General features: G+C 44.5%; 1 protein-coding gene across 1 annotated transcript in view; it reads right to left on the bottom strand.

The window, feature by feature from the left end:
- Window positions 1-19,075, bottom strand: part of MRS2 (magnesium transporter MRS2) — a 42,951-nt gene extending 23,876 nt beyond the window's left edge. Inside the window, exons 1-5 of the mRNA XM_040353800.1 lie at window positions 18,742-19,075; window positions 10,911-10,978; window positions 6,784-6,820; window positions 3,715-3,827; window positions 1,686-1,859 (exon numbers count right to left, since the gene is read on the bottom strand). Coding sequence (XP_040209734.1) covers window positions 1,686-1,859; window positions 3,715-3,827; window positions 6,784-6,820; window positions 10,911-10,978; window positions 18,742-18,937 — 588 coding nt within the window. The 5' untranslated portion in view covers window positions 18,938-19,075. The remainder of the gene's footprint in view (window positions 1-1,685; window positions 1,860-3,714; window positions 3,828-6,783; window positions 6,821-10,910; window positions 10,979-18,741) is intronic.
- Window positions 19,076-24,239: the final 5,164 nt, after the last annotated feature.

The raw sequence follows: 24,239 nt of genomic DNA, 5'->3' as shown, positions 1-24,239 counted from the left end.
AATTGTATCACGGAGCTGCAGAACGGGGGGGGGGGGTGTCTGTGTAAACAAGGCATTTCCCTGTTCTGCCTTGTGACAGGACACTGATCTACTGCTCCCTGTGATCGGGAGCAGTGATCAATGTCGTGTCACTGGTAGTCTAGCCTCCACACAGTTAGAATCACTCCCTAGGACAGACTTAACCCCTTCCTTGCCCCCTAGTGGTTAACCCCTTCCCTGCCAGTGTCATTTACACAGTAATCAGTGTATTTTTATAGCACTGATCGCTGTAAAAAAATAAATAAAAAAAATACAATGGTCCCAAAATAGCGGCAAAAGTGTCCGATGTGTTTTCCATAATATCACAGTCATAACAAATCGCTGATCGCCACCATTACTAATAAAAAATAAAATTAACAATAAAAATGCCATAAAACTATCCCCTATTTTGTAGACGCGATTACTTTTGCGCGAACCAATCAATAAAACGCTTATTGCGATTTTTGTTACCAAAAATATGTAAAAGAATACATATCGGCCTAAACTGAGGAAAAAAAAATATTTTTCATTTATTTTTGGGGGAAATTTATTATAGCAAAAAGTAAAAAAATATTGCTTTTTTTTTTCCAAAATTGACTATTGCCTTTTTTTGTTGATAGTGCAAACGACTGTCAAAGTACCTCAATAAAGAATGAAGGTTCTTTCATGGCTCACCATATGTCAGTGAAAACCCCCCATTACACCACGTCAGTGAAAACCCCCCCATTACACCACGTCATACACCCCCCCCCCCCCCCCCCGACGCTGTCATCTGTGGCGAAATGCATAGGGTGGGGCCTACGTCAGTGATGGCATGCACGGGCAATCAGATCAGAGGCCATATTTTTACTGCACAGCCCACAGGAATGCCAATTTTATGATTGATGAATTGTATGCTTTTCTACTGTGGTAACTGGGTGAGTACATTTCCTGTACGTTTTTTATACATTAAACTTGCCAATTTTACTTTAGGGTATCGTATTCTAGGTTTTATTCCTGAGAATTGTGGATGCATTATCAGAATTGCTTGAATCATGGCAATACACAGACCGGTTGGAGGCTATAACTTTTAAAGTGCAGAATGACCACCAATTAAAATGGCAATCTGTAAGTGGCTAGAGTATTAAGTATCTCAGAGTGGGTGCTTTATGCATGGAATCGGCTTTCCCACAAAGGTCTTCTGAACACTTGGCCGTTTATTACCTTATAAGAGTGAAGAGCACTTATGGGGATACTTCTTTGTTATTTCTATGGGAACACTAATTTCTATGGAGGTATATCTATATGGCGACACACTAGGTGACACTGCTATGGAGTATTTACTATGAATTTTATGTATTTATTTATTTTGTTCACATTTTATATTTGTTTCATTAATTCACAGTGCTGCACTCTTTCTTTCATACACAAGGCCCCACATCAGCACACTAAAATAAATACAAATGCATTGTCGGCCTGCTGATGTGATGGTCCCTTGTCCTGCATTAATGCCTATTCATCACAGATATTAAGGGATTGTGATAGAGGAATTGAGGCATGAAAATCATGAATCTTTAGAACTTTAGTAAGCCAATCTGTGACACGCGTGAATCTAGTTTGCGTAAGCTGTGGTACATCACACATCTGGTAGTAAAGTAAAACAACGTTCTAATATTGTATCTACCCACCCTGTACTGCAGGATTGCCTCCAAGGCTCTAAACTCAAAGGGTAAGGAGTATGTCACTAGCTGCCCTTCTCCCGCTAGTTGAGGAGCAAGTTCCCGAAGAAACCACTGCTCTAAGTGAAGGTTCCGATAATCCAGTATTAGAAGATATTCCGGTGTTATGACAGCTTTTAAGAACTGTAAGACAGAGAAGAAACAGCCCAATTATATTTTAAAACATGAATTAAGGGAAAAAATTATTTGTTTCAATTCATACTTTACCAACATAGGATTTCTTAAAGCAAACATGCACATTTTAAACACGCACATTTTAAACACACACATTATGGCCCGGATTCGCATACATCAGCGCATATTTATGCGGGCATAGCGTATCTAATATACGCTACGCCGACGCAGCGCACAGATGCAAGCACTGGATTCACAAAGCACTCGCTCCCAAATCTACGCTGGGTTTCCTCGGCGCAAGCCAGCGTAGGTGGAAGTGGGCGTGAGCCATGCTAATGAGGCGTGACCCCATGTAAATGATGGACTGAGCGTCATAAAGATACGAACGTACGGCGCATGCGCCGTCCCGTGGACGCAACCCAGTGCGCATTGCGCAGAATCACGTCAGAATTACTACCTAAGATACGACGGATCACTGCCTACGACGTGAACGTAACCTACGCCCAGCCCTATTCACGTACTACGTAAACTACGTAAAATTCGACGGCTGTGTTCCCTGGTCCATACCTTTGCCTGAGCTGCGCCTCCTATATGTGGAATAACTTTATGCCGGACGTACGCCTTACGCAAATCGTGTATATTATGCGCCGGGCGCAAGTAAGTTTGTGAATCGGCGTATCTCCCTCATTTGCATATGTGCATAGAAAATCAATGGGAGCGCCCCTTGCGGCCAGCGTAAATATGCGCCCACGATACGCCGGCGTAGGAAAGTTACGTCGGTCGTATGCAGCCTATTTTCAGGTGTATCTCAGATTGCGGGCACGGCGCATAGATACGACGGTGCATAGATAGACTTACGTGGCGTATCTCGAGATATGTCGGCTTAAGTGCTTTGTGAATCCGGGCCGTACTGTTTTTGCTCCCACTAACATTTCAAAGAGTAAAATAATTGTATGCTAATGGAACACTTGACAGATTTCGATACACCAACAAATTGAACTCCAGTTTACACTTTATAAGCAATTACAGCAACAGTTTTTTCCCTTTTAACCCCTTTCACACTGAAGCGTTTTTCAGGCGCTTTTGGGCTAGCTAAAAACAGCGCCTGAAAAACAGCTCCCCTACAGTGTCAGTGTGAAAGCCCGAGTGCCTTCACACTGAGGCGCTGGCAGGACGTTAAAAAAAATGTCCTGCAAGCAGCATCTTTGGAGCGGTGAACCGCTCTTGCCAATTGAAATAAATAGGCAGCGCGGCCAAACCGCCAGCAAAGCGGCGCTTTTAACCTTTTTTCGGAGGCAAGTGTGGGTTAAAAGCGGACGATTGTAAGCATCCGTCAGTGGTAAATGGTTTGTCTCATCTGCAAGATTTACTGTCCATATCATCAGATAAAAATAAGGGAAAAAAAATAAAAATAAAAAAAGGTAAATACAGCCATCTGCAATATAATAAATGTTTGTTTTTTGGTTTAATACTGCTTTAAAGGTTTCAGTTATACCTTTAAGGAACATAAAATGTACAAGACAGACATGAACGATTCCATACATCTTTTTAGGCACATCGAATTTATTTTAAATCCCCTTCAATCAACTTTTATTTATTAAAAATAAATATGTCCAGGGACTGACCAACCACATTTCTGTATTATTTCAGCGCTGTTCCATTTCTTTCTTAAAACTGTAATATTGTACAGTCTCAATATGGCTTTTTTTTTTGTGTTTTTCTAAAATTACAAACAAAAACAACATAACAAATGGAGTGAATGTAATCTAAAATAAATTAAAGTAATAAAATGTATCAAACAATTATTTCAAATCGATGAAATACACTTTAACAATCTATGATTTTCTGCTTAGAAATAAAGTACCTCCATTCTTAAAATGATCTTGTTTTTTCTAGAGCTGATGCTCACAAGATGCTGGAATCTTAAATCTCGTGCCTGTAAACCCAATTCTTGGTATAATTCTGTTTTTTTTCTCTCTATAAAAACAAAGCAAGAAGTGTAGATGATGTATTACACCATTTTATAAAAATAAAATACAACCACAATTCTCCAAAAATTGGGACACTGTCAAATCTACATAAACAGAATGCAATGATTTGCACATTTTTCATAAGCCCATATTTTATTCACAATAGAAAAACAATATAACGTATCAAATGTTTAAAATCAGAAAATACACCATTTTAAGAAAAAAAAAAAATAAAACTTTTGAAATCGATGACAGCAACATGTCTTAGTGCCATGTTTACCACAGTGTAGTATCCCCTCTTCTTTCAACAACACTCTGTACACTGTGGGAATGGAATATTCCAGTTGCTGGAGATATGGGAGAGGAATGTTGCCCCATTCTTGCCTAATGGGATTCCAACTGCTCAACAGTCCTGGGTCTTCTTTGTTGCATTTCTCATTTCAAGATGCACCAAATATTTTCAATAGGCGGGCAGGCCAGTTAAGCACCCAGACTCTTCTACTATGAAGCATTGCCATTATCATAGAGGCAGCATTGTTCTGCTGAAATATGCAAGGCCTTCCATGAAAAAGATGGTTGAGTGCAAATTGAGCTCTACAAGCTGGATATTTCTTCCGGCATTGATTATGCCTTTCCAGATGTGCAAGCTGCCCATTCCATACGCAGTAATGCACTCCCATACTATCAGGGATGTAGGCTTTTGAACTGAGCGCCACCTGAGGGCCCGAAGATCACGGGCATCCAATGTTGTGTTGCACAGAGAGATTTCTCTAGATTTTCAGACTCTTGATAATATGTACTGTAGGTGATACAGTGAGGAAAATAAGTATTTGAACACCCTGCTATTTTGCAAGTTCTCCCACTTGGAAATCATGGAGGGGTCTGAAATTGTCATTGTAGGTGCATGTCCACTGTGAGAGACATAATCAAAAAAAAAAAAATTCCAGAAATCACAATTTATGATTTTTTAACTATTTATTTGTATGGTACAGGTGCAAATAAGTATTTGAACACCTGTCTATCAGCTAGAATTCTGACCCTCAAAGACCTGTTAGTCTGCCTTTAAAATGTCCACCTCCACTCCATTTATTATCCTAAATTAGATGCACCTGTTTGAGGTCATTAGCTGCATAAAGACACCTGTCCACCCCATACAATCAGTAAGAATAAAACTACTAACATGGCCAAGACCAAAGAGCTGTCCAAAGACACTAGAGACAAAATTGTACACCTCCACAAGGCTGGAAAAGGCTACGGGGAAATTGCCAAGCAGCTTGGTGAAAAAAGGTCCACTGTTGGAGCAATCATTAGAAAATGGAAGAAGCTAAACATGACTGTCAATCTCCCTTGGACTGGGGCTCCATGCAAAATCTCACCTCGTGGGGTCTCAATGATCCTAAGAAAGGTGAGAAATCAGCCCAGGACTACACGGGAGGAGCTGGTCAATGACCTGAAAAGAGCTGGGACCACCGTTTCCAAGGTTACTGTTGGTAATACACTAAGACGTCATGGTTTGAAATCATGCATGGCACGGAAGGTTCCCCTGCTTAAACCAGCACATGTCAAGGCCCGTCTTAAGTTTGCCAATGACCATTTGGATGATCCAGAGGAGTCATGGGAGAAAGTCATGTGGTCAGATGAGACCAAAATAGAACTTTTTGGTCATAATTCCACTAACCGTGTTTGGAGGAAGAAGAATGATGAGTACCATCCCAATAACACCATCCCTACTGTGAAGCATGGGGGTGGTAGCATCATGCTTTGGGGGTGTTTTTCTGCACATGGGACAGGGCTACTGCACTGTATTAAGGAGAGGATGACCGGGGCCATGTATTGCGAGATTTTGGGCAACAACCTCCTTCCCTCAGTTAGAGCTTTGAAGATGGGTCGAGGCTGGGTTTCCAACATGACAATGACCCGAAGCACACAGCCAGGATAACCAAGGAGTGGCTCTGTAAGAAGCATATCAAGGTTCTGGCGTGGCCTAACCAGTCCTTAGACCTAAACCCAATAGAGAATCTTTGGAGGGAGCTCAAACTCCGTGTTTCTCAGCGACAGCCCAGAAACCTGACTGATCTAGAGAAGATCTGTGTGGAGGAGTGGGCCAAAATCCCTCCTCCAGTGTGTGCAAACCTGGTGAAAAACTACAAGAAACGTTTGACCTCTGTAATTGCAAACAAAGGCTACTGTACCAAATATTAGCATTGATTTTCTCAGGTGTTCAAATACTTATTTGCAGCTGTATCATACAAATAAATAGTTAAAAAAATCATACATTGTGATTTCTGGATTTTTTTTTTTTATTATGTCTCTCACAGTGGACATGCACCTACGATAACAATTTCAGACCCCTCCATGATTTCCAAGTGGGAGAACTTGCAAAATAGCAGGGTGTTCAAATACTTATTTTCATCACTGTATATTTAAAGTCTCTGCAATTTTACATTGAGTAACATTATTCTGAAATTGTTTGACAATTTTTAGATGCAGCTTTTCACAGATTGGTGAACCTCTGTCCAGCTTTACTTCTGGGACACTCCAACTTTCTAAGATGCTCTTTTTAATACTCAATCATGTTACCAACCTGTTGCCAATTAACCAAATTAGTTGCAAAATATCCTTCCGGCTCTTCCTTGTTTGTACCACTTACTTTGCCAGATTTTTTTTGCCCCGTTTCATCTTTTTTGAGACAATTTGCTACCAACAATTTCAAAATTGTCTTATTTTTTTTCTTAAAAAACAGTACAGTGTCTAAGTTTTAATATTTGACATGTTTTCCATTTTATATTGTGAATGGAAAATATGTTATGAGATTTGAAAATCATTACATTCTGCTTTTATGTAGATTTTACACAGCATCCCAGCCTATTTTGGAATTGGGGTTGTAGTACCATTACATACACGGCAACCTTACCAAAGAACCTCTAAACAATTGTTACATTAAATTATATTCTGGTACTCACCAAATGATAATATGTTTCCATGCTTGTCAAATTTCATCTAAAAATATATAAAAACATTGTGAAAATGTATTATTACAAGAAAGATAACGCATTTATCTGTTCTGTAAGAACTATACAGAAGTGGCAAAAACAGTGGGCTTCTTTTACAAAAGCATATTGCATACATATTTAGGGCTTTTCTCAAAAACGGCATGCGATCCTGAAAATGTCAATTCACTATTGCTTTATGCTGCATTTACCGCATAAAGCAAAAATGATCGGTATATATAGAATTAAAAAACAGTGTTAATTAGGGGTGCAACGGATCAAAAAACTCACGGTTCGGATCATTTTTCAAATCAGCAAAAAAAAAAATAAATCTCCCCCACTGTAATATCCACATCTCCCTCCCCCTCCCACTGTAATATCCACATCTCCCTCCCACTGTAATATCCACATCTCCCTCCCACTGTAATATCCACATCTCCCTCCCCCCACTGTAATATCCACATCTCCCTCCCCCCACTGTAATATCCACATCTCCCTCCCCCCACTGTAATATCCACATCTCCCTCCCCCCACTGTAATATCCACCCCCCCCCACTGTAATATCCACCCCCCCCCCACTGTAATATCCACCCCCCCACTGTAATATCCACCCCCCCCCACTGTAATATCCACCCCCCCCCACTGTAATATCCACATCTCCCTCCCCCCACTGTAATATCCACATCTCCCTCCCCCCACTGTAATATCCACATCTCCCTCCCCCCACTGTAATATCCACATCTCCCTCCCCCCACTGTAATATCCACATCTCCTCCCCCCCCACTGTAATATCCACATTTCCCCCACTGTAGTGGCGTCACTACGGTTGGTGTCACCCGGGGCAAAAAAAAATGGTGTCACCCCCCCACTCACTATGTTCCCCCCCTCAGTACAGACACCCCACAGTAGTGCAGACCTCAGACAGTAACCCCCCCCCCCCCCACAGTAGTGCAGACCTCAGACAGTAACCCCTCAGTGCAGACCTCAGACAACGGCGTGTGAGTCCCTTGAGCGCGGGCTCCTCCTCCTCTGTGGGTGTAAACATAGAGGAGGGCCCCCGCCGGGTGTACCAAGAGCTAGGCCAAAGCCGCTGCCTTTCCTAATGCTATGGCCGTGACGACAATCCGGTCCTGGTCCCAAGGAGATGAGGGGGAAGAAAGTAAAGGTAAACAATTCCTGCTCCAATCTCAATCAGGCAGCAGGAGACATGCCCCCTTCACTCATGCTTGTGCATGAATTTCTTCTTAATGTCTGTCAATCAAAGATGAGGGAGCGTGGTGTTACCAAAGCAGGGAGGATTAGAGCTGACAGGCTGCTCTTTACCCTGCCAGACTAAGGAGAAGTGAGCTGTGCTGTAATAGATAAACTGTTCAGTTTATATTCTGTTTTCTGAGTTTACAACCACTTTAAAGCATGCAGGCTGTCAAGTCTAACATAAAAAAAAATTCTAGCTTCCTAGCAGTCATGGCAATGTTTACAATACTTTGTGTCATCAATCTAGAATAAAATATTCAAATTGGAACCTCAGACTTTCTAATCTGCACCAGTGACTCAGAAAGGACTATGGGATCCCAATCAGGCTGTCCATACATGGGTAGAGCTATATACCCAAGAACGATGGGAAGGGCAATTGCCACCTTTTATCATATGAGCTTCCCATGCCCCCTACAGTATTAGACACAGGAGTATTCATTTGTTTGGGGATGGGAAATGTGACAGTGTTTTTACACCGGCCTGCACATAAAAACGTGGTGTTTACCTGTGCGGGATGGTGTCCATTCTGTACAGGCAGTGGAAGACGGTGCCTTGTATTTTTACAACGTGAGGCACTGTTCACCTCTTTTTAACTTTATTGAAATGCCACCAGGTGACATTCCTATCGTTTATATGTGCTGTGATACAAAGAAACACACACTTCAGTGGAGTTCCAGGCAGCGCAATTAAACATAGACACGATGAATTATTCCGCACCTCTCTGCAAAAGTGTGGTGTGAATAAGGCACATACAGTGGAGGAAATAATTATTTGATCCCCTGCAGATTTTGTAAGTTTGCCCACTTACAAAGAAATAAAGGTTCTATCATTTTTATCATAGGTGTATTTTAAATGATAGAGACAAAATATCAGCCAAAAATCCAGGAAAACCACATGATACAAACGTTATAAATTGAGTTGCAGTTCAGTGAGTAAAATAAGTATTTGATCTCCAAGCAGAACATGACTTAGTACTTGGTGGAGAACCCGTGTTGGTAAGCACAGAGGTAAGACGTTTCTTGTAGTTGGTTACCAGGTTTGCACACATCTCAGGAGGGATTTTAGTCCACGTTTCTTTAGGCTGGATTCACACCTATGCATTTTCAGTGCATTTTGCAGATTTGCACTATAGAACGTGTTCCATAGGAAACCATTTTAAATGGACTGTAGTGCAAATCTGCAAAATGCACTAAAACTGCATAGGTGTCAATCCAGCCTAACAGATCTTCTCTAAATCCTTAAGGTTTCTTGGCGATCGCTTGCCAACTCAAAGTTTCATCGCCCTCCTTAAATTTTCGATATGATTAAGGTCTGAACACTGGCTGGGCCACCCCACGACCTTAATGTGCTTCTCCTTGAGCCACTGCTTTGTTGCCCTGGTGATATGTTTTGGGTCATTTTCATGCTGGAAAACCCATCCATGACCCATCTTCAGTGTTCTGGCTGAGGGAAGAAGGTTCTCATCCAATGCCAAAGAGCAACATTTTGGTCTCATCTGACCACAGCACTTTCTCCCAATCCTTCTCTGAATGATTTATGTTTATTGGCAAACTCCAGACAGGCCTGTACATGTGCCTTCCTGAGGAGGGGGAACTTGTGGGCACTGCAGGATTTCAATCCATGGCGGTGTATTGTGTTACCAATGGTTTGTTTGGTCACTGGCTGAAGAAGGAACCAATGAGCTGTTCCGAAACGCGTCCCGCCTCTATGACACACTTCCTGTCCTCTTCCTTTTTGTGTTCCATGCTGGTTTTTGTCTCGCTTCCTCCGACATCATTCCCAGGCTCCAGCACCATTGTGTTCCCTAAACACTCACAGCACAAGTTGGCTGTTATCTTGTGGACTTCCCTGTAAGCTTTATCATCAGACTGGGACTGCCCTGCCACATCTTCTGGACACACTTACCTGCTACATACCTGCTTCATCCACCATCTTGTAAGTGTTTTTAACCCATTTAGGGGATATTAAAAGTTTTATATTTCTGCACTTAGAGGCGCCTTGTTAGGTTTTTTTTTTTATGGTTTGTTTGGCGACTGTGATGCTGCCTTGAGATCATTCACAAGCTCTCACCCTGCATACCTGGGCAGATCCCTCACTTTTCTCATGATCGTCCTTACCCCATTAGGCAAAATATTGTATGGAGCTCCAGATCGTGGACGATGGATGGTTATTTTGTATTTCTTCCATTTGCGAATAATCGCTCCAACAGTTGTCTCCTTCTCACAAAGCTTCTTGCTGAAGGTCTTGTAGCCCATTCCAGCCTTGTGCAGGTCTACTATCTTGTCTCTGACGTCCTTTGACCACTCTTTCGTCTCACCCATGATGGTGGGTTTAAATGGAAGAAAGATTCTGTGGACAGATGTCTTCTGTACACATAACTACTTGTCGTTAGGAGCACCTTCTCAAATTGACAAGACTAATCTGTGTACCACATGAGCACATAACTGTAGTCAGTCTGTAGGAGACAGAATGATTGTTGGTTGGTAGGGGGATCAAATATTTATTTTACTCACTGAACTGAAACTCAAATTATAACATTTGTATCACATGTTTTTTCTGGATTTTTCGTTGATATCCGGTCTCTATCATTTAAAATTCACCTATGATAAACATTATAGACCCTTCGATGTTTTCCCCACTGTAGAAAGCAATTATTTTCTGTATCACATTGTGGAGACCTGAGTTTTCAAGTGCAGAAAAATGCAGGTCTGCACATGGTGAGAGAATGATCCCTTTCCACATTGTATATCAGAGGTTACAGTGCATAAGGCTTGCCTGCATACTAAGCCTTAATCAGCTGATGGTTACAGTGACTCCAAGAGGAATACAAAGGGTTTTTCGCTTACCACAGAAAATACTGGTACAACACTGGATAATGTGGCCTGAGGTGTCTCGGAGTGTGTATACCGGCAACCTGTAAATTAAAAGAGTGACATTAGTCATGACATGTGGAATATTTCCAGTTAGTTTTCTGTAGCAGTGTTATAAAAGAGTACCAAGGGTCAAGCAGACCTATGTTATTCATAGACATTTCAGTGTATCATTAGGTATTTAGTATGCAAAATAACATTCATAGAGATTACCAGGTCAGTCCCATCTAAAAATATTGTTATCTCCCAAATGGTATTAGCTGTAAGGTATTTCATTGGTGAGCTCTGTGGTCCTAATACCAACCAATGTACTGAGATTCTACTGTGCATGTGGACTAATATATACAGTAACCTGCAAGGCATTCTGTGTCTGTATGATTTTTTTTTTTGCAGAATACAAACAAGGAAGTATAAGTGTCGGTTCACACAGGGGCAATCCGACTTACAGTGTGACTTTGCAAGGCGACTTGGAGCAACTTACAACACAACTTAAAGTTGCCTCCAGGACAAGCGACTTTGGCCAATCACAGAATAATCAACTCTGTGGGAGGGAGAGGTTTGCCTGAGTAAACTATTTTCTTTTCCTGTAAAGTTGCTTCAGTTAAGACAGTGATCCGACTTTGGAGGCGACTTCCATTGAAATCAATGGGTACAAGTCGCCTACATGTTGCCTAGAATTCGGCTTGAAGTAGTAGAGGAACCTTTTGTGAAATCGGAGCGACTTCAGTAGTGTACATTAAGACAGCTCTCATTCACTTCAATTGAATTTCTCATGTCGGGCGACACAAGTCGGATCCCAAGTCGCGGTAGTGTGAACCGGCACTAAGAAAAGACACAAACAAATTAAAAATATTGATGCCATTTTGGAAAAAGGTTCAAAACAGAAAAAGCAGCTTTTAGACTAAACAAAAACATTCAACAAGATTGATGCCAAAACACATCTTTGCAGTAGCTTGAATGTATGACGACATATCCATACCCAACACTGACCCAAAATGCTGACCGACCAAAACACAAGAACATAAACATTGAGGGAGCTTATCATCCAAGGATGTTTTAGGGCCCTTTTACACCTGTACATGCGTTATAGTAGGTGTAAATGGGTAGTACTGTATTTATTGGCGTATAACACTCACTTTTTTACCCTGAAAATGGAGGGTAAACTGTGCCTGCGTGTTATACGCAGGGGGCCGTGGAAGTTTTTTTTCTTGAAAATTCTCTCTTAAAGTTAGGGTGCGTGTTATACGCCGATAAATATGGTAATTGCTTTCGCAACATCAAAGAAGAATGTAAATACTTACCTTCCCGACTGTCCTCGCTACTGAATGCTGCTCTCTACATTAGGAATAAGTTGGCTGAACTCTGTGTAGAAGTCAACACTTTGGGAGTGTCCCCCTGCTGTGCTCAATGGTTCCTCGGCTGACCGCCACATCACTTGCTTGTGCTAGACTAGAAAATGTCAACATCAGAATGCAGGACAATAGACCCATGGAGGGAATGAACAAAGGGAACTACGTAATATCTTAGTGGAATAATGGTTGCATTTTCTGGGTGCCAAATCAACAGTGCCATTACATATACGGTCTAACTGTTATTGCACCAGCTGGATGGGCAGCGAGGAGCAGCACTGCCGGAGGAAGAGGATGATGTGTATGGACAGCGAGGAGCAGCACTGCCGGAGGAAGAGGAGGATGTGTATGGACAGCGAGGAGCAGCACTGACGGAGGAAGAGGAGGATGTGTATGGACAGCGAGGAGCAGCACTACAGAAGAAAAGGGGTGATGTGTATGAATGTGCATCTATTGAAATAGTGCTGCTACCCTAAAATAGCCCTTAATGATAAACAGGATGAGATGGAGACTCATGTGTTTAGATGGCCTCGGGCGTGTCCGAAAATCCCACGTGCCCGATCCCACTAGGAAGCTGACACTGCACACGGCTAATCACAAGCAGGAAGACATTTCCAGATCTGTGCAGCTGCGGATTGGGAAATGTCTCACTGCCTGCGATTAGCAGTGTGCAGTGTCGGCTTCCTGGCGCGATCGGGCACGTGGGATTTCGAACATGCCCGAGCCCATCTCTAGTACTCAGGCATCCAAACCAGTGGTGGCTCATGGTTTTTTGTTTGAGAGGGGAGCGGCAAACAACCAGGAGCCCACCCTATTTTGAAGCCTATAGTTCAGGCGTCCGGAAAGGGGTCGGACACATGTATAGGGGGTGATAGGGGCAATGGATATAGCATCACATCACTAGAAGGTGGAGAGGGTGGCGCCCGTGAACAGAGGGGGCGGCGCTCGGCCGCCGCTAATGGACAGGCCCCGCCACTGATCCGTACGTCCAATCAAAGAGTAAAAAATCCGGCACCACAATGTCTCAAAAATAAAACATATATGATTATATTAAATCCATCCAATAAAAAGAATCAATACCTGCAATTATTGGTTTTAAAACCTGATTTTTACTGGGATTAAGGCCTATGGGAGAGGCTGAAAGGCCTCAATAATTACTAGTATCGATTCCTTTTATTGGATGAATTTAATATACTTGTATATCTTATATTTTTGAGACATTGTGGTGCCAGATTTTTTTCTCTTTGATGTGTATGGATGGACATCAAGGTGCAGCACTACAGGAGAGAGAGGAATGTGTGTATGGACAGACGGCGAGGAACCGCACTACATGAGAGAAAGTAGGATGTGTATGTATGAACAAGAAAGAACAGCAATGCAAGAGAAAAAGGAGGAAGTGTATAGATGGACAGTGAGGAACGGCACTACAGGACAGAAAGCAGGGTGTGTTTGGGTGGGCAAGAAAGAGCAGAAATGCAGGAGGGAGAGGAGGATGTGTATGAATATGCAGCAAGGAGCGCACTACAGGAGAAAGAGGAGGATGTGTATGGATGGGCAACAAAAAGCAGCACTACAGGAGAAAGAGGAGGGTGTGTATGGATGGACGGCAAGGAGCAGCACTACAGGAGAAAGAGGAAGATGTGTATGGATGGGCAGCAAGGAGCAGCACTACAGGAGAAAGAGGAGGGCGTGTATGGATGGGCAGCAATTTGGCATTCCTGGTTGAGAGACGCGAGTGTTGCACCACCTAAACTGGTGACGGATAGATTTTCTATGTAGAGTGCAGAGGACAGGGGGGGGGAGGGAGTGGGGTAAAAAGAAAGAGATGTACATTGGAATACTATAGGAAAGTAAAAATGTTGGATAATGTATGTCAATTGAACTGCACTGGATGCCGAATAGGCATATATATGTATGAAATAACAAAGAAAATAAATAAATTGGATTAAAAAAAAATGGATGGGCAGCAAGGAGCAGCACTACAGGAGTAAGAGGAGGGTGTGTATGGATGGGAGGCAAGGAGCAGCACTACAGGAGAGAGAGGAGGATGTGTATGGATGGGCAGCACTACAAGAGAAAGAGGAGGATGTGTATGGATGGGCAGCACTACAGGAGAAAGAGGAGGGTGTGTATGGATGGGCAGCAAGGAGCAGCACTACAGGAGAAAGAGAAGGGTGTGTATGGATGGGTGGCAAGGAGCAGCACTACAGGAGAAAGAGGAGGGTGCGTATGGATGGGCGGCAAGGATGAGCTCCGGCGTGTTCGCATAGAACACGTGCAGAGCCTGCCAGGAAGTGAGCACGGTGCTGCGCTAATAACAGCCAGGGAGACATTTCACGATCCCTGCAGCCGAGCATTGGGACAATGTCTCCCTGGCTGTGATTAGCACAGCGCCGTGCTCACTTCCTGTCGGGCTCTGCACGTGTTCCATGCGAACACGCCGGAGCTCATCCTTAATGGGCGGCAAGGAGCAGCACTACAGGAGAAAGAGGAGGGTGCGTATGGATGAGCGGCAAGGAGCAGCACTACAGGAGAAAGAGGAGGGTGCGTATGGATGGGCGGCAAGGAGCAGCACTACAGGAGAAAGAGGAGGGTGCGTATGGATGGGTGGCAAGGAGCAGCACTACAGGAGAAAGAGGAGGGTGCATATGGATGGGCGGTAAGGATGAGCTCCGGCGTGTTCGCATAGAACACGTGCAGAGCCCGCCAGGAAGTGAGCACGGTGCTGCGCTAATAACAGCCAGGGAGACATTTCACGATCCCTGCAGCTGAGCATCGGGACAATGTCTCCCTGGCTGTGATTAGCACAGCGCCGTGCTCACTTCCTGTCGGGCTCTGCACGTGTTCCATGCGAACACGCCGGAGCTCATCCTTAATGGGCGGCAAGGAGCAGCACTACAGGAGAAAGAGGAGGGTGCGTATGGATGAGCGGCAAGGAGCAGCACTACAGGAGAAAGAGGAGGGTGCGTATGGATGGGCGGCAAGGAGCAGCACTACAGGAGAAAGAGGAGGGTGCGTATGGATGGGCGGCAAGGAGCAGCACTACAGGAGAAAGAGGAGGGTGCGTATGGATGGGCGGTAAGGATGAGCTCCGGCGTGTTCGCATAGAACACGTGCAGAGCCCGCCAGGAAGTGAGCACGGTGCTGCGCTAATAACAGCCAGGGAGACATTTCACGATCCCTGCAGCCGAGCATCGGGACAATGTCTCCCTGGCTGTGATTGGCACAGCGCTGTGCTCACTTCCTGACGGGCTCTGCACGTGTTCCATGCGAACACGCCGGAGCTCATCCTTAATGGGCGGCAAGGAGCAGCACTACAGGAGAAAGAGGAGGGTGCGTATGGATGGGCGGCAAGGAGCAGCACTACAGGAGAAAGAGGAGGATGCGTATGGATGGGCGGCAAGGAGCAGCACTACAGGAGAAAGAGGAGGATGCGTATGGATGGGCGGCAAGGAGCAGCACTACAGGAGAAAGAGGAGGGTGCGTATGGATGGACAACGAGGAGCACAATGGAGAAAAGGATAACTTGTATGAAGGGATAGCAAGGAGCAGCAATACAGGAGAGAAGGATGACTTGTATGGACAGCCAGCAAGTAGCAGCAATGCAGGAGGGAGAGGTGGTGTATGGATGGGCAGGGCACCACTATCATGCAACATTTTTTATTAAGTGGTCTTGCATAGCAAGAGCACTTATTGTTATCTCACATATATATTATTATTATTCTTATAGCCAAATTTGCCCCCCTAACTCCTCCCACAGTTTTTACACTACATAGACGAGTAATATATCGAATCGTGCGGATTGTTCCCGATCGGTGGGCTATTACTGTGTGGAAAATTTCGCCGAATCGTTCGCGAAATATTGTAATTTTTGCGGCAAAATTTTCCCATAGGAATGAATGGGGAGCGGTAGAGTGTGGGATTTCTAAAAATGAAAAATCATTACATGATTTGCAAACTGCGACCACACCCTCATTTTCAAGCCGACCTACACAAATCTTATATCAAAACGTTCAGCTATCCCTGCTGCCTCCACACGTGTTCACGGCTAAGTGATTGATCAAACCGTTTTCACAATATGATAATTTGTTTGCAACCTTGAAGTCAATGGAGGTCAAAGTTTAGAAAACTAAAATCATCTTTGGAATTTGTAAACTGCGACTGTGCCTTCAATTTTATTATTTCAGAGACATACTATACATCAAAATGTAGGTCTGGGTCTTGTGATTCGTAAAATATAAAGATATTCGCTGTACGATTCATAGTTTTTAAAATACAACCATTTGAATAGGACAAGTATTTAAGAAAAATCCAGGATCTGAGTCTCTGCTTAGAGGCTGCATGCTTATGTTTACATTGGTTTCCTAGGAGACGCTGAGGTAATAAAAACTCCTCACGCACAGCTGTAAGGGGATTCTATAGCTCCTCCCACACAGTTGTGAGGTGTTTTCTGTGAGGTAAATACCTTCATACACACAGTTGTGAGGTAGTTGTGAGGTGTTTCTGTGAGGTAAATACCTTCATACACACAGTTGTGAGGCAGTTGTGAGGCGTTTTCTGTGAGGTAAATACCTTCATACACACAGTTGTGAGGCGTTTTCTGTGAGGTAAATACCTTCATACACACAGTTGTGAGGTAGTTGTGAGGTGTTTTCTGTGAGGTAAATACCTTCATACACACAGTTGTGAGGCAGTTGTGAGGTGTTTTCTGTGAGGTAAATACCTTCATACACACAGTTGTGAGGTAGTTGTGAGGTAAATACCTTCATACACACAGTTGTGAGGTGTTTTCTGTGAGGTGTTTTCTGTGAGGTAAATACCTTCATACACACAGTTGTGAGGTAGTTGTGAGGTGTTTTCTGTGAGGTAAATACCTTCATACACACAGTTGTGAGGCGTTTTCTGTGAGGTAAATACCTTCATACACACAGTTGTGAGATAGTTGTGAGGTGTTTTCTGTGAGGTAAATACCTTAATTTGAAGGACAAGTATTAAAAAAAAATTCCTCAATTTCTGCTGTGTTTACAGAGAGCCTGCAAACCAAACAATTGGTTTCCTAGGAGACGCTGAGGAGTTTAATAACACCTCACAAACAGCTGTGAGGTGAGTTGGCTCCTCCCACACAAGGCTGAGGGAACTTTCCTCTGCTTGCAAGGGTCTCAAACTGGTGGCCCTCCAGCTGTTGTAAAACTACAAGTCCCATCATGCCTCTGCCTGTGGGAGTCATGCTGGTAACTGTCATTCTTGCAATGCCTCATTGGACTTGTAGTTTTGCAACAGCTGGAGGGCCGCCAGTTTGAGACTCGAGTGTGTTTGCATTGGTTTCCTAGGAGACGCTGAGGTAAAAACCTTCATACACACATCTGTGAGGGCTTTCTATAGCTCCTCCCACACACTGTGAGGTGATATGGCTCAGTTTTTTTTGGCTCTGCGTAACTTCTGCATGCTCTGCATATAGCAACCATACATAGCAACCAGTCCATAGCAACCAGTCCATAGCAACCAGTCCATAGCAACCAGTCCATAGCAACCAGTCCATAGCAACCAATCCAGAGCAACCGTCAATACCAACCAGTCCATAGCAACCAGTCCATAGCAACCAATCCATAGCAACCACTCCATAGCAACCACTCCATAGCAACCACTCCATAGCAACCGGTCCATAGCAACCGGTCCATAGCAACCACTCCGTAGCAACCACTCCATAGCAACCACTCCATAGCAACCACTCCATAGCAACCAGTTTTTGATGGGGCAAATAGGATGGTGCAGTTTTGATGGGGTAGTTTTTAATGGAGCAGTTTTTGATGGGGCAATGGACCGAACTGGCTCGACACACTGTTGGATCACATTTACATCTCCAGGGGCACCCTCTCCAGTCAGGAGTATTGGTGGAGGCAAGACCACGCCGCACAATTTCCCCAGAAATTGTATCTTTTCTAGTTTTATGAAGCTATCCCCAACCAATGGATGGCACCATGAAAGTGCAGAAGAAAATCTATCACCAGCACACTGTCTTCCTAAACAAAATCTGTCTTTCTAAGCGTATGATCAGCATAAACAGGGTCCCTTCATGAGACAAAAGTGAGATGATAATGAAGGGACCCTGAGGTTCTGAAACAATTCTGACATGTCGATTGCACATTAATGAAAGCGGATTTTATTTATGACAACGAAGGTGTGCTGGTGACAGAGCTACTTTTATTTATTCGATGCACTGTACATACGTTAGTGTTACATATACAGAGATTGGCACTTTTTCTCCACACGCCAATCATTGGTAACCTCCCCACCAGTCTAAATCCTACCTAAATTTACATGGAAATGCACACTTTGTATTTGGAAACATAGGTGTGAACAGACAAGGTTACTATCAGCCAGAACAATGATGTAGTGTGGCTGTGCCCAGGATTTGGTGCTGGTGAAGTGTCCCTGCCATTCAGTATAGTGGATCTCACCATTATAGATGTGACCAGCTCTCCTCTCCTGTACACGGTGTCCGGTCATCCATACAGAACACCTTGGGTGAAGTCCTTGGCCAAGCAGGAAGTTCCCGGAGTTGGTGGTGGAAGTCCTGCTCGGTCTCACTATACAGCTCACATGTCTCCTGCAGCCGGCTGATACAAGCCTGACAAGTGTCCCGACTACATCCATGGGGCACCGGGACACTCACACCTCACTTCACAATGACCCGTCTACCCCTCTGTACTCCAACTTTACACCACCATGGCACTTAGATTCCACATGTGTTACACAACCGGGACCGCGCGCGCACACTTTACATCCATCCGCTAGAGCGCGCACTCTCCCTAGTTACATCGGTCTCACTGCAGAAGCCATTTTGGCGGAGTCCACCGAACATTCTATGTCGTGTCTGCTTTACATGATATATTGTAAAGCAAAAACGTCCCACCACTATAAATATGAGAGGATGAATCTCCCCTTAGGGCACACCCATAACTCTAACGTTTCTAAGCTACATCCAAAGTGAAATAAAAGGGTTTGGCTATAGATACACTTCCAATGCATGGATCACACTTGTTTTCCTTAAAGCGGAGTTCCACCAAAAAAAAAAAAAAACAACTTTGCGTAAATCTACAGCCTTATGCATTAGCAAAAACATTTGGATTTTTTTTTTTTTTACTCACTCCTTGTTGTCTTGTGTATTCTGCCACTTCCTTTCTGTGGCGCCTGACGTAATTTCCTTCGGTGCCCGTGCTTGCTGGTGCTCCTGGGAGATATAATTCATAATTTCTCAGGAGCCATTGGGCAGCGCCGAGGGCTTCGTTGTCATCACAATGGGGCGGGCACTTCCTGACAATGACGCTCATTGTGAGGGCAACGTCTGAAGTGTACGGCGCTGCGAGACGTTGATACTGCGCATGCGCGAGAATGGGTGGTACATGCTGGTCGCTCATGCTGTCCCCGTAGATAGTGCTTGTGGGCTTCACATGCCCACAAGCAATATGGAAAATGCTATCAAGGCAGAATAAAATATATCTTTGTTTGTGAAATTGGCAAATTGAGCGGCAATCAATAAGTAAAACGTGAGTAATTACACTAGGATTAATATAAAAACAAATTTTCCTGAAAAAAAAAAATTCAGCAGCTGGAACTCCGCTTTAACTACCAAGGACCGAGCCGATTAAAAACATTTTTTTTTTATGCTAGAAAGTTACTTAGAACCCCCATATATATATATTTTAACACCCTAGAGAATAAAATGGTGGTCGTTGCAATACTTTTTGTCACACCGTATTTTCGCAGCGTTCTTACAAGCGCACTTTTTTTAGAAAATAATCAACTTTTTTTGAATTAAAAAATAAGACAACAGTAAAGTTAGCCCAATTTTTTTTATATCGTGAAAGATGGTGTTACGCCGAGTAAATTGATACCCAACATGTCAAGCTTCAAAGTTGCGCCCACTCGTGGAATGGCGTTAAACTTTTTCCCTTCAGTTAGACCCCTTTCACACAGAGGATTTTTTCAGGCGGTACAGCGCCAAAAATAGAGCTGCTATACCGCCTGAAAAACTCCTGCCCAGCCTTCTCAATGTGAAAGCCCGAAGGCTTTCACACTGAGGCGACGCGCTGGCAGGAGAGAAAAAAATCTCCTGCAAGCAGCATCTTTGGAGCGGTGAGAGGAGCGGTGTGTATACTGCTCCTTCACCACTCCTTTCCCATTTAAGACAATGGGAAACCGCGGTAATACCGCCCGCAATGCGCCTCTGCAGAGGCACATTGCGGGCAGTATTAACCCTTTATCGGCTGCTAGCAGGGGTTAATACTGCACCACTAGTGGCCGAATCCCGCGGCAAATCCAACGGTATAGCAGCGCTTTACCGCCACCGCGCCTCCCGCCCCAGTGTGAAAGGGGCCTTACAGAGGAGGGCTAGGACTAGTATTATTGCTTTTATTCTAATGATCGTGGCGATACCTCAAATGTGTGGTTTGAACACCGTGGCCCAGATTCAAGAAGCAATTGCGCCTGTGTAACCATAGGTTACACAGCGCAATTGCTTAGTTGCCCCGGCGTTACGAATGCTCCTGATTCAGGAACCTTGTTACGCCGACTGCAGCCTAAAATCTGTGTGGCATAAGGCTCTTATGCCACGCATATCTTAGGCTGCATTCTTGCGATGGCCGCTAGGGGGCGCTCCCATTGTGCTTAGTGTATAGTATGCAAATTGCATACTAACACCGATTCACAATGTTGCGCGAGCCCTGCGTACGCAATTTACGTAGTTTCCGTACGGCGTGTTTAGCGTAAGGCTGCCCCTTCTAATAGCAGGGGCAGCCAATGCTAAAGTATACCCGTCGTTCCCGCGTCGCGACGTTCGATTTTTACGTAATTTGCGTAAGTGATTCGTGAATGGCGCTGGACGCCATTCACGTTCACTTTGAAGCAAATGACGTCCTTGTTTCCCGACGGAGCATGCGCTCTACGCTCGGCGCGGGAGCGCGCCTAATTTAAATGATTCCCGCCCCCTACGGGATCATTTACATTAGGCGCCCTTACGCAGGGCAAGTTTACACAGCGCACACGCAATTTACGGAGCTACTGCTCCGTGAATCGTGGGTAGCGCAGGAAATTTGCGGGGGCGCAGGGCAAAAACGCTGCCCTGCGCCACCGTAACTAAGGGGCAAATCTACCTGAATCCGGGCCCGTGTTCATATGCGGGCGCTGCTCACGTATGTGTTCGCTTCTGCATGCGAGCTCTGACAGGGCGCATTTAAAAACTTTTTTCTTATTTACTTTACCTTTTATTTAACATTTTTACACTGTTCTTTCAAAAAAATAAATAAAAATTGTGTCACTTTTTTATTCCTAAAACATCTCTTGTAACAGAAAAAGCATGACAGGTCCTCTTAAATATGAGATCTGGGGTCAAAAAGACCTCATATTTACACAAAAGTGCAATAAAAAAATGAAATGTTATTTAAAAAAAAAAAAAAATGTCCCTTTAAGAGCTGTACATTTTGACGTCGCTTCCGCCCTGCAATAATATGGAGACGGGTGGGGGCCATCTTCCCCTCACTTGTCTCCATGCCAAGCAACGGAGCAGACGCGCTCGCCTCTGCCGCTTCTGGCAGCTCTGGTAAGCGGCAGAGGGCCCCGGAGAGTGGCAGGTGGGGGGACCCTCTCCCGCTGCTGATAACCCTGATAAGACCACTTTTATCTTGAAGCGGACCGCCCGCTCTTGAAGAGGATACCAGCAGGGCTCAAGTCCTGGAACGCGTGGGAACGGAGTTCCTGCACTTTTTTCACAGCAGGAACTCAGTTCCCTTTGCAGGACTAGAGCAGCCGAGCCGCCCGTGCCGATCCTTCACTAAGCGGCGATACCCAGCTCGAGTCACTGTCAGGGGCAGGCGAATCTTAGTATATGGAATGATGGTATGATATTAGGAAAATTTATTCTTACCTGAAATTTTCTTTTCCTGTAGTCCGTAGGCGGCACACAATGGGTTAAGCTTTCTCCTAACCCCTAAAGGAAGAAAGAGTTAAACTAGCAGTGAGACAAGTTAGATTAATTGATTACCCATAGTGGGACCACCTGTCCCTGCCCTATAAACTGCCCCCAAGAACACAGACACACATATTTTATGCAGCAATAGAGTAAATTTAATGGGAGGGAAAGCTGTGCCGCCTACGGACTACAGGAAAAGAAAATTTCAGGTAAGAATAAATTTTCCTATTCCTGGTCGTCCTACGGCGGCACACAATGGGATTTGCAAAGCAGTGCAAAAAAAGAAAAAAAGGGGGGGGATCAATGGTTTAAAGCCGCCTGAAGCACTCTCGAGCCAAAGGCCGATCCCTCGGACGATACTACATCTATTCTGTAGTGCTTTATGAAGGTGTTCGGTGAAGCCCACGTCGCCGCCTTACAGATCTGGTCCATTGGAATATGATACCTCTCTGCCCAGGACGCAGCTGTAGATCTTGTAGAGTGAGCTTTTAGGAGAAGAGGGGAATCTTCGCCTTCCAAAAGGTAACAGTGTTTGATAGTGTCTCTTATCCACCTTGCCAGTGAAGATTTACTTGCTTTTTTCCCCTTGTTTGGGCCTTGGAACTGTAGAAACAGGGCTTCAGACTGTCTGAACATCGAGGTTCTCTGCAAGTAAGCAGAGATGATCCTCTTTACGTCCAAAAGGTGCAGGTTATCTTCAGATCTATCTTTGAATACAGGCAACACAATTTCCTGATTGATGTTTGAGGAGGTGGAAACCTTGGGAAGGAAACCCGGCATAGTTCTTAGGACTACTGCGTCCGAAAGTAATCTGAGATAGGGCTCCTTGGATGACAGGGCCTGCAGTTCACTTATTCTTCTGGCGGACGTAATTGCTACCAGAAAAGTGCACTTGAATGTGAGGAACCTTAAGGATGAACTCTCCAGAGGCTCGAAGGGAGGTGATGTTAACCTTTTTAGTACTAAGGGCAAGCTCCAAGCTGGCAACGGTTTTTGGAAGACTGGTCTTATTTTATTAATTGCCTTGAAAAACCTGCTGACGAGAGGAGTTTTTGAAAATATTCCGTTCAGGCAGGAGTTAATAGCAGTCAGCTGGACCCTTAGGGTGTTTGGCTTTAGGCCCTTTTGGAAGCCCTCTTGTAAAAATTGTAAGAGAGATGCTACCTGCTCAGGAGAGGATGAAGTCCTGGCGCACCAGGCGGAGTAGAGGGACCATACCCTGCTGTAGACTTTCAAGGTAGCAGGCTTCCTCGAAGCCAGGAGGGTAGCTATAACCTCCTGCGACAGACCTTGAGCCGCCAAGGATCTGAGTTCAAATTCCATGCCGCAAGCTGGAGTTTCTCGAGGTCCGGATGTAGCATCCCTGATTGGAGAAGAAGGTCCTTCTGGATGGGTAGTTTCCAGACCTGGTTCCTTGCCATATTCAAGGCTAGCGGAAACCATGCCCTCCTGGGCCAGAATGGTAGGATTACTACTGCTCTCACCTTCTCGTCCCGAATTTTCTGCAGCACCTTCGGGATCAGCGGAGTCGGGGGAAAGATATAGACAAAAAGTTTCCTCCAGCTTATCGAGAGAGCATCTATCGCCAGCGGGTCCCCCACACTGGAAAGGGAGCAGAACTGGGGGAGCTTTCTGTTCTGGGAGTTCGCCATAGCATCCACTTCTGGCAAACCCCACTTGGAGGTGATCTTCCTGAAAACCTGAGGGTTTAATTCCCACTCCCCTGGCAGGATCGAGTTTCTGCTGAGCCAATCCGCTGTCCACACCCCTGATGTGAGTGGCCGTTAAGGAAAACAGGTTCTTCTCCGCCCAGAGCATGATGCGGGCACACTCCCTTTGCATGGAGGGGCTCCGTGTTCCTCCCTGTTTGTTCAGGTAAAAGACCGATGCCAAATTGTCTGACTGTACTTGAACTGACTTGTGAAGAACTTCGGACTTGAAACGAATGAGTGCCTTCCTGATCGCAGTAAGCTCTTTTAAGTTCGAAGA

This window comes from Rana temporaria, chromosome 5, assembly GCF_905171775.1.
Source record: "Rana temporaria chromosome 5, aRanTem1.1, whole genome shotgun sequence".
Taxonomy (NCBI): Eukaryota; Metazoa; Chordata; class Amphibia; order Anura; family Ranidae; genus Rana; species Rana temporaria.
This window is presented reverse-complemented; position numbering and strand designations above follow the sequence as displayed.